Source organism: Artemia franciscana, chromosome 1, assembly GCF_032884065.1.
Source record: "Artemia franciscana chromosome 1, ASM3288406v1, whole genome shotgun sequence".
In the NCBI taxonomy this organism is placed as follows: domain Eukaryota; kingdom Metazoa; phylum Arthropoda; class Branchiopoda; order Anostraca; family Artemiidae; genus Artemia; species Artemia franciscana.
In genome coordinates, this window is record NC_088863.1 from 17,447,184 (window position 1) to 17,462,809 (window position 15,626).

At 33.9% G+C, this 15,626-nt stretch overlaps 1 protein-coding gene across 6 annotated transcripts in view; it reads right to left on the reverse strand.

Annotated features, from left to right (window-relative positions):
• Positions 1-15,626, reverse strand: part of LOC136026415 (coiled-coil domain-containing protein CG32809-like) — a 330,704-nt gene that overhangs the window by 74,031 nt on the left and 241,047 nt on the right. For all 6 annotated transcript variants that reach the window (XR_010617288.1, XM_065702997.1, XM_065703006.1 and 3 more), the window contains 2 exons: positions 10,423-10,530; positions 4,831-4,938 (listed from right to left, as the gene is read on the reverse strand). Coding sequence is in view for 5 of the 6 variants with exons in the window: in XM_065702997.1 (XP_065559069.1) it covers positions 4,831-4,938; positions 10,423-10,530 (216 nt within the window). In the remaining variant the exon portion in view is untranslated. The remainder of the gene's footprint in view (positions 1-4,830; positions 4,939-10,422; positions 10,531-15,626) is intronic.

Sequence of the window (15,626 nt, forward strand, 5' to 3'; positions counted from 1 at the left end):
AGCTCCTATGCAAAAAACGTATATAAATTGTGCTATCACACTTCTCCATCCCATTAAAGACCTTTCTATAGATTTTTGAAGGCTTTTGAAATTTGCGTTAATACATAAAAAAAATCGAAAATCATTGTTCTTTCATGATTTTAAAATAATATTGAGCCATCAGCATGTATTGCGATTCAATAATGTGACTAATTTTCTCAGAAAAATGACAGAATTTCTTTCAGTTACCTAAATCTGTTACCTGTTACCTGTAAAAAACAATAATAAGAGTAATTTCTTTTTTAAGCAGGCCTTCCTGAGATGTCCCTTCTGACCCTTGATGTTTACAGATCACAAAGAAGGAGGGTAATATAAGAGGAATGACAGCATATGATGTCATGAAGTACACGATGTCATCGTAATTTCTTACGTACACAACGTGATTTGCAAAAAAGAGTAATTTCTTCTTTTAAGCAGGCCTTCCTGAGATGTCCCTTCTGACCCTTGATGTTTACAGACCACAAAGAAGAAGGGTAATATAAGAGGAATGACAGAGGAATGACATATGATGTCATGAAGTACATGACGTCATTTGCAAAAATTGAGGTTCTTAAAGAATTTTCTCAGACTTCTGACCTATCCAGATCGTTTTATTTTATGCAAAAATATCCCAAGATACAAAATTTCCCATCAGAACAAGGACAAAGGACCCTCAAGACAAGAACAAAGGACCCTCGGGACAGGGTTGTAAGCTATGCCCAGGGGGTGGAAAACGTGGACGAATAAAGTTCGGAAGGAGCTCATTCGACTGGTAATAAGAAGCACTAGTGCCCTTTTTAAGAGTCAAAGTGATCGGAGAGAAGCTACCCTCCCTCCCACACATACACACGTAGTATTGTCCAAAATATATATAGTAGAAATGTTGAGATAGCAATTTTATTCAAAGTGTACAAATACCAAATAACAAGGCTTTTGGGGTCGAAACGGACCCCCAGAGATTGGGGCAAGTTTTGAAAATTATGCCTCAGTGTATTTAAGGTTTTTATGGAACAGATGTTTGCATAAGCTTTAGAGGAGTCTTATTTGGCTGAAGATTGGAACTTGTAATTCCCTTTTATGAGTCAAAGTGATGGATGGCAGCTATCCCCCCCACTACCGCTTTTCACCACACGAATCTGATTAAGATTGTGAGATAGCGATTTTGCTCAAAATAATCTTAAGAACCTATAACAATGCCTCTTGGGTTGAACCAACCCCCAAGTACCCTGGGAGTAGGGTTGTAAGTTATGCCGTTGGGGTATATAAGGTTCTTATGGAATGAGTGGCCGCATAAACTTCAGATAAGGCAGATTTGATTTGAATTTGGAAGTTATAGTTCCCTTTTTAAGACTCAAAGTGATTTGAGAGCAACAGGCCCCTCTCCCCTCCATGCTCATGATTACCCTTAATGCCTCCTATAAGATGATAATTTTGTTCATCTTAGTTGAATGGTCTGGAAATAATGTCGGTGAGGAAGACAACCCCTCTACAGCTCACAGGGCAAGGGATGTAAGTTATGCCCTGGGGACATATGAGTTTTATAGAAAAGGTGGTCGTATGTACTTTGGAGGGGACTCTGGTAATCAGTAGTTCTAAAGCCTTTTTTAAGAGTCAAAGTGATAAATCGCAGCTCCTCCTCCCCCTCCCCCCACACACAAACACATTGTGTTTTCCTGCCATGTATCCAATAGAAATTTTTAGACGGGTGAATTTGAAAAAAGAGGAATTGAAGTACATAGTTGAATTAAAGAGAATAGTTTACCATTTGGGATAAGAATGAAGTATCTAGGGAGGAAGAGAGGGCAAAATGGTCCTTACTTTTGCTCAATTTGGGAAAGTATGAATGAGAGTGTGGTTCATGTGATGTATGAATTTGTAGAATTTAGTGAGTTGATAAATGAAAAAGTGTGAGTTTGATGAGAGATGACTGGTGAACGTAATGATGGATGATTACCTTGCAAGTACTAAAAATTTAGGACGATTTCTCAAGTCGACAATGGAGCAGAGAAGTATATTTGTGTGATTTGTGTTTCTCTTTGTGTTATATAACGTTTACTTTATATTTATCTAATGGCATATATTTAAAAATGAATTTTCCTTTTTGTTTTGTATTGCCATGGCCCTAGGTCTTTTAGTGCAATAAAATTTACTTACTTACTATTCTTTCATCAGTATAAGTAAATAATGTGCATCTTGTTGCCAAGTAAAATTAATTTTAAGAAAAATATTATTTTTCCATCTTTTCAGCAAGTCACTGAGACATAAAAGAAAGGAATTAACATGTTTTCAATAAATTTGGATTTAAGTCTGAGAGTAGAAGGACTTCAATTTTGTTTTTCCTTATCTTCTATTTTCAGATCTCATAAATTTCCCGGTCATTTTTTCCCCAAAGTCACCGGATCAAAATTCTGAGATAGCCATTTTATTCACCATAGTCGGAAAACTTAATAACGATGTCTTAGAGGAAGACTTACTCCCCCGCAGTCCCCGTGGCAGGGGTTACAAGTTACAAACTTTGACCTGTGTTAACATATAGTAATGGTTACTGGGAAGTGTACGGACGTTTTCAGGGGGATTTTTTTGGTTAGGGAGGGAGAGTTGAGATAGGGGGGATTACGTCGGAGGATCTTTCCTCAGAAAACTTCTCATGAGGGAAAAGACTTTCAATGAAGGGGGTGCAGAATTTTCTAGTATTATTTAAAAAAAACAATGAAAAAATAAATATGAAAAGTTTTTTTTCTACTGAAAGTGAGGAGCAGCATTAAAACTTAAAACGAGCAGAAATTATTATACATATGAGGGCTTTACCTCCTCTTAATACCTCGCTCTTTACGCTAAAGTATTTTTAGTAATTTCAACTATTTATTCTACGGCCTTTGTGTTTCAAGGGTCATTCTTATGGAATTGGGACAAAATTTAAGCTTTAGTGTAAAGAGCGAGGTATCGACGAGGGGTAAACCCCCTCATATGCGCAATAAAAACATATGAATATAGAAGTTCGTTACGTAAGTTAATTCGTAAATTACGTATATTTTTTACTAATGAAAATGTTTGTAAAAAATTAAAAGTTCTTGTTGCCTTTTTAAGTAATCAAAAAATTGGAGGGCAACTAGGCTTCATCCTTTTTTCTCAAAATCTTCCGATTAAAACTATGAGAAAGCCATTTAGCCAAAAAAAATTTAATATGCAAATTTCGTTTTAATTATGTATGTGCGGAGAGCCAAGATCAAAATATACATTAATTAAAAAACGTCCAGAAATTAAATAAAAAAAAAACATTTTTTTTAAAATGAAAGTAAGGAGCGACATTAAAACTTAAATCGAACAGAAATTACTCCGTATATGAAAGGGAGTTTTTCTCTTTGACGCCCCGCTCTTTACGCTAAAGTTTTTTGCGGTTTTAAGAAGTAGAGTTAAGAGAAAGAGTCAAACTTTAGCGTAAAGAGCGAGGCGTTGAAGAGGAAAAGCCCCTTTCATATACGGAGTAATTTCTGTTCGTTTTAAGTTTTAATGTCGCTCCTTACTATCAGTTAAAAAAAACTTGCTTTTTTATTTAATAATAAATAAATAAGAACTCCCATTCACATTTAACCAGAAACAAATTTATAATTACAAAAACAATTTTCTTAGAATTTTAAAAGGACCCTGAAATTCCACAACAATGACAAGATATAGAATAAAAACCATCTCATTTAAATTTTCATCGACGGAAACCTCAAAATAGATGTTTACAACCCGCCCCCCCTTGAAAAAAAGGAAAATATCTTCTTTTGAATGGTTTAAAGTAATGTATCTCCATTTTTACCAGTCTAGGAGGCTGTGTTTTCAAAGAAACAGGGTTATAAACTAAAATTTTTAATTAAGATTAATCAAGAGTTTTGAACAGTAAAAAATAGAGTACCTAACGGCTGAAATATGGAGAACTAAGCAAAACTAGGGGCTACAACATAAAGAAAAATTTCTACTGCATAAAATAATTTTTTTTCATTTCTTAGGGAGTGGATTTTACGGTTTCAGTGATGCGCTAGTTTTACATAACCCCGCAAACATGGGATAATTTTATCAGTCGGATGATTTGCACTATTTGTTATCAATATGTCTTGCATAGGCTACGAAGCAGTAATTTTGTTTTGTTGTATATAAAATATCCATTCCATATAAAGCATCTGTTCTATGTGAGATAAACGCTAAAATTTATAGAGGCACTTAATAATCATGACACTCCTAATCGATATCTTGGATATGAGAAAGTGATGAAGAATCTAGTGTAACCTCGATTAATCTAACCAAGCACACTTTTAGTGGTTTTTATCTGTAAATTAGATGGCCCCTTAGCTCAAGGCTTCTAAAAGGAGTGACTTGAAAAAAAAAATTACCAAAATTATTGACAGCTTTAACTGTAAACCTGACAACAGTAAAATAAACAGCATAAATATTGAGATTTTGAAGGTGGGCATGAAACCGAATGCCAAAATCCTGAGGTTGTCTTTTGAAAAATTTGGCGAAGCATGAACCTTGAGGTAATAAAGAATAAAACATAGATAGTTTCAGATTTTCAATCTTTGGCCATTGGATAATTCGAGCGTGGGTATCGATAAAACCCATTATCAAGAAAGCCTTACTTCTTGAAGTAGTGTGTGGAAGCGTTTATTTAACAGACTAATGTAGCTCGTAAAACCAAAAGAACATCAAAAATGTAACAAAGCTCCTAAAACGTTATAACATTGAAAGAACGTATAAACCAAAGATTTAAAAAAGAAAAGAGCTGCTGCACAATATATGTACCAGCTTTAAACAAGTTCCAACGCTTACCTAGAAAGACTTAACATTGTGGCCAGTCTCTCAACCTCCAGGGTTGTTACTCGAAATCGTTTGTTTATGACGTTGTCTCTCACTTTTTCAACGGTTACTTCCAGGTCACTAAAGTAAAAATAGAACACTGTTACTGCTGTACTAATTTTCAGAATTCAAACCTATATTAGTTTTGTACTACAGTTCTTTAAGCGTCAACATTTAATTTCAGCTCTGTATTGAAATTAAACAAGAATAAACAAGTTTTTTCAGCTGAAATTAAGGTAGATATGAAAATTAAGAGGAACAGAAATTATAATATATACGAAAAGGGCGGCCTCTTCCAAAACATATTTATTTTTTGACGCTTTGACTCTTTGTCAGAACTTTACATTTCAAAGTAATAAAAAACTGTAGCGTATATAGTGCGGTGTTGAGGAGGGGGTAGCCCCTTTCATGTACAGAATAATTTCTGTTTGTTTTTAGTTTTAACGTTGCTCCTTACTTTCAGTAGAAAGAATTTATTTTTTTATTTAGTTTCTGATCGTTTTTCAAATAATATCGTGGAATCTACGAGAAATAAGAAGGTGTACAAATATTTGAAAGCCGTGTGGCAAAACTTGTCCAATAAGTTTTTCAATATATTGATAATCCGTAATTTTTTTGCAAATTAATGCAAAGTATCTCTTGATTTTCTCAATTTCCTATGAATGTTTAGTTGTTTTTCTTCCCTTTTTTATAGTCAAGGACTTAAATATTCTATTACGCAATATAATTTTTAGTACATGCTGTTTTTTTATAAACTGCTTCTAAAATGTAGAAACATGACTTGGTTAATTTTCTGAATCTGTCATCATGACATAGTTAAAAAATTGGAAGGTTAGACCAAACAAACAAATTTTGGGAAAATAGCCCTAAGCTTCAGACTAGCTAAACAAATATTGGTAAAATAGTTAGTATTCCATACAAGTATTTGGGGAAAAAGCCAAAATTCAGAAAATGTCATTATTTGAAAAAGTTTCAGAGCAGAAATTTGGCAAACAAGCCCTTGATAGCCTTACATATTGCTCCCATAGTTTTAAATTGGATCGGAATGATTGAATAGTTTGTTTAAGCTTAATTTCTAAATTAGTCCAGATTTTAAATTCTTTAAGAGAAGAAAATAGTAAATTTCTTGAACCAGAAACTAAACTTTTTGGCTGTCATCAAATTATCATAAAAATGATATTACATTTTCGTTGTATTTTCTTTACTTGCCATTGGTTCAGATATCTCTGGACAATAAAGGCCTTATGTAATATTTTGGTCATTTTGTAAGAGGATGTACGTCAGATTCTTGACATTTTCACACTTATAAATGATTTACTTTAAAGTTTAGAATATGAGAAATATATGTATGTAGATATTTATTTTTACCAGAGCAAAATTTATGGTAACAACAGTCCTGTTCATTCACTACTTCCGTTATTCCGGACTTTTTGGGGTCCCTGCGAATGAAACTAAGACATTTTTAAAGCTCCTCATGTCATCTCTTTTGTAAGTACATCAAATACGAAATAAAAATACTTAATTATCAGAAATTCCAAGGAAACCCATTTATTTCGGGAAAATGCTGAAAATACACTGTCAACACCCCATTGCAACACAGAAACAAAAAAATATGCACCCAAATATACCACCAGTGATTGGACTCTTATGGAAAAAACTTTAATTTTGGAATTATGGAAGGCATACTTTTTAATTCAGTTAAATAAAATAAAAACAAGTTTTTCAATCAAGCAGTTAAGTAAGGAGCGTAAGTAAGGAACAGAAAGTAAGCGAAAACTCTAGGCTCAATAGTAATCAAAATTTTAACAAGAGGAATTTCGATATAAGTAGATGCGTCAAAGGAATTGGATTTTTATGCTTATTCTGAATATGTAAGTTTCATCAAGTATAGTCCCACCCATCAAAAGTTACGAGCCTGAGAAAATTTGCCTTATTATGGAAACAATGGGGAAACATCCCCTGAAAGTCATAGAATCTTAATAAAAATCACACCATCAGATTCATCGTATTTTTTTATTTTTTTTGTTAGAAAAAAGACCATGGATCCATGTTTGTTTTTTTTGTTTTTTGTTTTTACCTCGCTCGTTACGCCAAAGTATTTTTAGTAATTTCAAAAGAACTATTAATTCTAATTAAATGGCTTTTGTGATTCAGGGGTCATTCTTTGAGAGTTGGAACATAATTCAAACTTTAGCGTAAAGAGCAAGGTACTGACGAGGCGACGAACCTCCTCGTCTCAAACAGTCCATGGTAAGGAACTGTAAGTAGGAAGCAACCCGGCTCAATAGTAACCAAAACTCTAAAAAACGGAAATTTGATACTAATAAATCAATCAAAAGAATTGGAATTTCATACTGATTTAAAATATACAAGTTTCACCAAGTTTAGTTCATACCATCAAAATTTATGAGCCTCAGAAAATTTGCCTTATTTTCGAAGGAAAGGTGAAAACACGCCCTATAAGTAATAGAATCTGAATGAAAATCACACCATCAGATTCAGAATATTAGAGAGCTCAATTGTAGAGTTTTCCAGCTCCTATTTGCAAAATGTGAATTTTAGTATTTTTTGCCAGATGGATCACAGATGCGTGTTTTTTTTTACCTTGCTCTTTACTCTAAAGTATTTTTTAGCAATTTCAGAAGAGCTATTTATTCTAATTAAACGGCCTTTGTGATTTAGGGGTCATTCTTAAGAATTTGGAATACAATTCAAACTTTAGCGTGCGACGAACCCCCTCATATCAAATAGTTCATTGTAACGAACTGTAAGCAAGGAGCAATCCGGCTAAATAGAAACCGAAACTCTAAAAAACGGAATTTTGATGTTAATGAATACATTAAAAGAATTGGAATTTTATGCTGATTTTAAATGCATAAGTTTCATTACGTTTAGTTCTACCCATCGAAAGTTACGAGCCTGAGAAATTTTTATATTAATATTAATAATATTTATATTTAATATAATTAATATTTATATTAATATAATATTAATAAATTGATGCGTATATGAGAGGTTCTCCCCCTTGTCAATAACTTGTTCTTCATGCTGAAGTTTTTTTTAGTACTTTCAAAAGAGGTATTTATTCTAATTAAACGGTCTTTGTGATTCAGGGATCATTCTTCAAGAATTGGAAAAAAATTCGAATTATAGCGCGAAGAGCGAGGTATTGACGAGGGTTCGAACCTCCTCATATGCGTATTAATTTCTGTTTGTTTTAAGTTTTGAAGTTGCACCTTACTTTCAGTCGAAGAAACTTGATGTTTTATTTAATTGAAAGTAAGGAGCGACAATAGAACTTGAACGAACAGAAGTTATTCCGTATATGAAAGAAACTGCCCCCTCATCAACACCTCGCTCTTTACGATAAGTTTTTTCTTATTTTAAAAAGAAGAGTTATGACAAAGAGTCAAACTTAAGCGTAAGCAGCGTTATGTTGAGGAGGGGGCAGGCTCCTTTCATACACAGAATGATCTCTGTTCTTTTAAAATTTTAATATTGCTCCTTATTTTCAGTCGAAAAGCTTTTTCTTTTCGACTGAAACAAGAAGTAATAAACAAAATTAATTTTAATATGTTGATAATGCAAATTAACCTTTTGTTCTTGAATTTCCCAATTTTTAACGTGCCTTTGGTTGTTTTTCTTCCTTTTTTTACAGTCAAGGACGGTAAATTATATTATATGATATATTTTTCATTATATGCTGATTTTCGACTACATAAATTTGTTTTACAAACATTGAACAATTACTTGATTAAGTTTCTGAAGCTGGCATCAAAACATAGTTGAAAATTGGTCAATGTCAGACCAAATAAATAATTTTTGAGGAAATAGCCCTAAGCTTTAGACTAACTGAATAATTTTTTGGGGAAAAGCTTTAACTTTCACAGTAGGCTGCTTTACCCTCAACCCCCAACGTCTTATGCTTTTTGCTATGTGTCACAATTGTTTTCACTGTGTATCCATAAATTGAATCAATGGATTACAGAATCCAGAAACTTAAAAACACACAGGAAATATATAACTTGGGCTACATATTTCCAAACAAAGGTGGGGAGGTGTCTTTAAAGGAAGGGGGAAGTGTCTTAAAAATGTGTTAAAAACAGTCTTTTGATATATTATAAAGTAAGAATTATTTTCTTAACATATCTCGTTTTCAATAGCCCCCATTCCTGACTAATACCATTACTTATTACTGTAAAATAATGCCAATTCAGGAAAAAAACGAGAACATGAATATATAATCTTAGGCATTACCTGGTTTATTATTGGATTTCCAGGGAAATGTAAATTATATTTTGAAACAATGCTGTATCAGGAATCAAATAAAGCTATTCTTTTGCTATCACACCGCTTATTTCATATTTGGGATCTTGGTTCAAAGTCACCATGCTACTTAAGGTATAGCTGCATCTTTGGCAAATAGCCAAGGCCTTGTCATTTATGACACAAATATTATATAAAAATAAAAGGAATATGCCATTTGACTCCCAGCTTAATTTTCTCTGTCTTAATTTTGTTTCATTTTCTCTGATCCCTCTTTCAATCTTCTAGGACCATTGGTTCGATACAATCGCCCTTACATCACCAAATCACATTTAATTACGCAACACGGTCGACCAAAGTTATTTATTTCCCTCTCAAATTTTGGTCAGATGACTGGGAGAGTAGGCTGTTGCAGAGGGGACTAGCTGCTCCCTAATCTTTTTAGTCACTTAAAAAAGACACTAGAGCTTTTATATTTCCTTTCAAATAAGTCCTTTGCCGACCTTATAGAACCATTAGCTTGTTACGATTGCCCCTGGAGAAAATATATAAATGTAAATAAACTCACATCCGTGATCTTTCTTCTGGAAAAACTATAAAACGCCAAACTTTTGTACATAGGAGCTTGAAACCTTAGGGTTGTCTAGTATGCTACATCTGATGGTGTGATTTTCATTAAAATTATTTGATGTTTTGGAGGTGTTTCCCCCTATTTCAAAAATTTAGCGAATTTTCTCAGGTACATAGCTTTTGATTGGTAACATTAAACTTACTGAATTTTACATATTTTGAATCAGTATAAAAATTCAATTCTTTCGATGCATCTATTGCTATAAAAATTCTATTTCTCAGAGCTTCGGTTACTATTGAGTCGCGTCGTTCCTTACTTATAGTTTGTTACCAAGAACTGGTTGATAAGAGATTCTACTCGAAAAGGAGCGTCGTAGCTCCGCCTGGAGTTACACTAAGATAGACGCGTGCAATCGCCTCAATTGACCAAAAACAACGCCAGTTGATGTTCAACTGCCCTTCCCCTTTCCCGTTGAATTCTCAGCATTTCATCATGAGCTTAATCACCGCATACTACAATGACTTTAAATATTGGTGTAGTTTTTGGTCAATAGAGGCGATTGCACGCGTCTATCTCAGTTGAACTCTCGGGTACGCTGGCTCTCCTTCTTTGGAGTAGAACTACAATCAAACCTCAAACTTCTCAAAGTTTTCGTTTAATTTATTAAATAAATTGGAAGAAATCGAATAGAAGGGAGCATGCACTAATCCAGAAAAAGAATGTCTTACCTTAATTCAGACTCAAGGACTTCCACTTTTGAATTATATACGCTTTCAGTCTGCAAAATGTCATCTTTGCCCGTAAATCTGCTTTCATTTATGTTTTCCAAAACAGATCTAATAGATGAAAAGGATTTGTAAAACAAGATATTAAACATTCAAAAGATGGGAAGCTGCTTTTAAGATTTGCATTGTCTCGCTCCACCGCCAGAATAAACTTTAAGTAATCTCTTTCATTACTTTCAGTCTCAGAGGTAAACTTTGAAAATATTTTAGAAACAAATAGAGAGAACAAAGTATTACGTATCTGTACAAAGTATTCATTCTCTGTAAAACTTGCCTCTGACCTTAAAGAGATAGGTCTTATTGAAGTAACTTTTACGAAAAGGAATACATAGAAAGTAGAGAAATTAATGAAATATCTATATTAAAAAATTCAAAATAAAAGATAAAGAGTTAAAGCAAAATCTGATATTATTTCTACAAAAGACAGTGATTATTTGAAAAACATGTAAACTTTTAGTTTCTGCTCAAAGCAATTAAAAAAATTTGTGGTTCCCTTCTTCAAACTTTTGAAAAAAAAGATCCATACGTATAAGATGCAAAAAATAATAATTTTTAGAGTAGTAAAAGGTCGTAATAAAAAAAAAGAAGGAAAAGAGGGTAAGTCAAGAAAAACTGAACTCCACTCATTCAACCTATTACTGTTTGGGGAAAAATGCTTGGAAGATAATTAGTATTATTACATTTGATAGAATATTAAGGCCTAGAAGAGCAAGGCCAATTCTTCGCTCTGAGTAATGATCCCATTTTACAAAGATTGCTAATACTGATTTAAAAATAGTTACTATTTACTTTTGATACTATAGGAGCCAAATGATGTAGAGAATAACCTCAGAAAGACTCTGATGTCCAAGAAAAACATTGCGGGACGTGATTACACTTCTTTTATGTTAAACCTTTTGGTAATGCTTACCTAATATGAGTTCTCCCTCCCCTAGTGAAACTTAATAAAGAGTGTTAACAGCTATGAGACTAGATCCTAATTCCACAGCAAAATATATGACTACGATTTAAGGAGTTAAATTTATAGCTTCTGTTTCCTGAGTGTAGGTTTTGTTTTCCTAGACTGTTTTCAGGGATAATAGATAGCCCATAGAATAGTCATTTTAAAGGTTGTGAAGTCAAAACCTCAAATAAAATATTAAAAAGAGTAGAACTGATTATATGCAGGCTCCATCGAGCAGCAGATACTTTATAAGCTATTGAGGATTACACTTGAACCTCTGAAGGGTAGAACTAAATCCCTTGCTATTAATCCCTTAATACCAGAAAAAGTTAACTGAAATCTAATAGCTAAGCCCCAGTGATGGATGAAAATGACGAAAATCTAATCGTTCCAGCATAGAGGTCTGATCAAGCTTGGACACCTGAAGCCATAATTGCAGCTGTTGACTATTTCTTTTTAAATGGATTCTACCAAACTAGCTAATAGTTGGACTAATAAAAATAGATCTATTATTCAATGACAATTATAAAATAAAAATCAAATCAGGTGCAGATACTGCAGAAAGACAATTAGGAATACAGCTCTTGATTCCCCACAAAATTTTGTTCAAGTCATGAAAAACCTTTCTCGTTGACGTACAGACAATGAAAATCCATAGATCTCCCTCCCACCCCCACGGCAGGAGTCAAATTCACCTCGACTCATAAAAGGCATAACTATGACATTCATTGTCGGTTTTGAATAAGCATTTTTTGAAATTTGGCAGCCATTGGTAGTATATGTCTAGTTTACAGTGATGATGGTCGTCTCTACAATTCCAAAAGAGGTGTTGTTGGGTCTAAGATCCTATCTCTTACCTCCCACCGATTTTGATTAATAAATTAACAACATATTTTCATATTGATAACAAAAGAAGGACCCTATTCATGAATGACTAGGGTCAATGAAGACCTCCAAAGGCACAACTCTTATTCTGTCTTTCCACCAACTTTGGTTAAGGTTTGACAACCTTACCTAATACATACCGTGATGAAAACACGTGGAGAACTCTTTCTATCAGCTAAGATACAGTTGTGTACAGAAATCAATCAGTCAGAAGCAGTGCAGTACTTGTTACTTTCTGCTAGATTTGATTTTCGGCGACCCTTCTGGTCTTGACGACAAGAATTATATCTGAATAGGTTTTGTTGAGATTTGGTAAATATATATATCGCATATCCCAATAAAAAGAACTTAGGCATCCTCGTCTGCCTTCCCCTACAGCCGTAGAATTTTGAATAGATATCTGGGAATTCTTAATGATAAGAATTTAGGAGCCTCTTTCCTCCAAAAAGGTTGTTTCGACACCAAAAAGCACAATTAAGATAACAGCCTTTAAACGCACTAAACTTGTTTAACTCTCAAGGTGCCTTCCTGGAAGAATTGATAATATCAAAAGAGAAATTTAGGATCCCCGTTTGTTTCTCGTCTAGAAGGCTTGAATCGATTTAGTAACTCCAAAAGGAACTTAAGACTCATACTCTTTATTCTCGGTTTTCTTTATATTGTTTTGATTTAATTCAGACAAAAACAGGTAAATTCCATTTAAGTCCCGATATATCTAAACTATCCACATTTTTTTCTTTTTTTCTATTTCTCCATACCTCAAGAAGGTTAGATCGGGTCTAGATACCCCCCCCCCCAAAAAAAAAGAAGTTAGATCACTAGCCCCCATTGAGAGACACTTTCTGAAGGACAGAACAATGAAGATATCAGTACAGAGATTAAGGATCCCATTCCTCTTCTCCTGAGATGGGCTGATCAGATGTTGGATCGATCCAACCCAAATATCCTAAAGGCATAGTTAGGACACTAGGTCAAAAGCCTAAGCTCCTTAAATTTGCTCAAAAGCCTTTGAGGTTAAGTTGAGGCATAATCGTTAGAGTCATAACCAGCACACTGGCTGGCTCTTACTTCCTGACAGGTTTGGTAAGCTTTTCCAATTCATTCTGGTAGATTTCCTGACGAGAAAAATTTAGAGATACCCTTTTCTCTGTTGCTGCACTCTCTGTTGCTGCACGGTAATTATTTCCAAAATGTGAAACTAAGACACAACTTCTTATATTCTAACAAATTGCTTTGAGATTCAAAAATCCTCTTCAAGTGATTTTCCTGATGGAAAAGACCTCTCCTCTACCCAGTATAGACCATATTGGACAATAATCCCAAGAGACAGAGGCAGGACTAAAGCTACTATTTCATGTTTAGTTTGGCTGAGATTTAACAGTCCCATCAATTAAATATCCTGACAGCAAGAACCTAGGGAGTCCTTCCTCCTGGCAAAGATCAAATTTTGTCTCGGCATACAAAAGGCATAACTACAACCTTGGGTCAAATTACCTGATAATTTTAAGTGCCGTCAAATCAGGTCAAACGGGGACTTGCTTCAGTCTAAATTTGAGGCGGAAATTTATATTTATGCGAAATAATTTGTGAAAATAAAAAATAAAAATTAAAAAAGGAAAATATCGAAAATCACGATTTCATGAGATAATATTTTCAGGATATCTGGGAAATGTATAAAAGTTTGATATTAGGTTTTCAAAGAGACAATTCCAGGTTCTACACGAGTCTGCAATTATTTAATCCCTAATCTGTTTACGCCCAAATCTATGTCAGTTTCACTGTGTATCTTGTTTATACTGTTTAGTAGCCTAGAACCAAAATCATTTGTTGCAATAATATTCCATAAAGCTTGCAAACTCAATTGAAATATTCTGTTCTGTTTCACGACCAGTATACCATAAAGATTTTGAACATTCAACTTACTGAGAAAAAAGAACCCACAATAGAACTCATCTATTTTCTCCTAAGTAAATGGTACTGGCCCTTTTTTAATTTAAGAGTGACAGAATTAAGTTCTTAGATTTGAAAACTAGACTAAAACCTTGGTTTTGACTTTAAAATAGTATTTGATTCAGTTAGCTCTTAAAATCCAGTCAACAATGAATGACTTACAAGCAATAGGACACAAATTTTGTAAATATTTTATGTTTATAAGAGACACGGCATAATCGCATAGTTTAAGTAAGAGGTCATACCATACACATTTTAGTGTTTCTTAGAAAAAATAAAATAACTAAGAATATTGCCTTAAGATTTCTTCTGCCTATATTATTATGCCAAGATCGATCATTATTTTATTGTCGAAATAAATTGTCGTTTTTTTTACCACCAACAATTAATGCATAAGCTTATCTATTTTAGTTTTTCTATCTTGCTTTTAGGTCATACCTTATTCCACCAGTTTTAACGTATAAAAAATAGTTTTTAGTAAGTATTAATAACTAAAACAGAGGCAATCTGAATGGGTATCTCGACCAACATATTCAATTCTAAATAGAGGTTACATTATTTGTATGTTCTATAATTGTGTTGCGAGAGCAATACTTTGGTTTTCTCGTGTTTTTTTTCCTAGCGCCCCGATTTCAGCTTATTCCTAGATTGATAAGGGTTTAAACTCTTCACTTTTTACAGAAAGTGTGGACCTTAGGTCGGATTGATGAATATTACTTTGTATTTTGGAAAGCTTCGTAGAGCTCTTGCCTGGGGCCAAAAAGGATAGTTTTTGCTTGTCCTCAGGCCAGAGCCTATAGTGTGTGAAGTGACTTGGAACTATCTGAAGCTATGCAGTGAAGTTTTCGTTTCATCAGACCATGTTTCTGCTTTCGAGTGGAAAGCTCCGTTCTAGCAGGCAAGCAGGCAGGCGCCAGAGTCAAATTGAAGAGGGACTAAAATCTATAAGTGTTAAATATATGCGGCAGTTACTGGGCCCCACAGCCAATTTATCTTCTTTGATTGATAAAAAGAAAAAAATACAGAAATGAAAAGTGGGGACCGACAGTGCTGCCATCTATTGTTTCTACCCATTTCTGTTCATGAATTTAAGCTGAGCTTATCGTTTGGTTTTTCGCACTTGGGATTGCGGTAGAGAAATGGTATCAGATATACCTCTCAAAATTAAAAAGTTCTCTCACTGCTAAAGAAATTAGAGCTTCTCCTTTGCTCCTTTCTAAGTGGTGACGTCAGAAACTTGGCCTACAGCAAAAAAGTCAACTTTTGGACTAAGGCAGCTAGATTTTTTTTTTCGACGGCAGCCGATAGCTCTTGATGAGCTGCTCTTGATGAGCTGAGCAAAGTATATATCATCCTTTTTTAGGTAGAA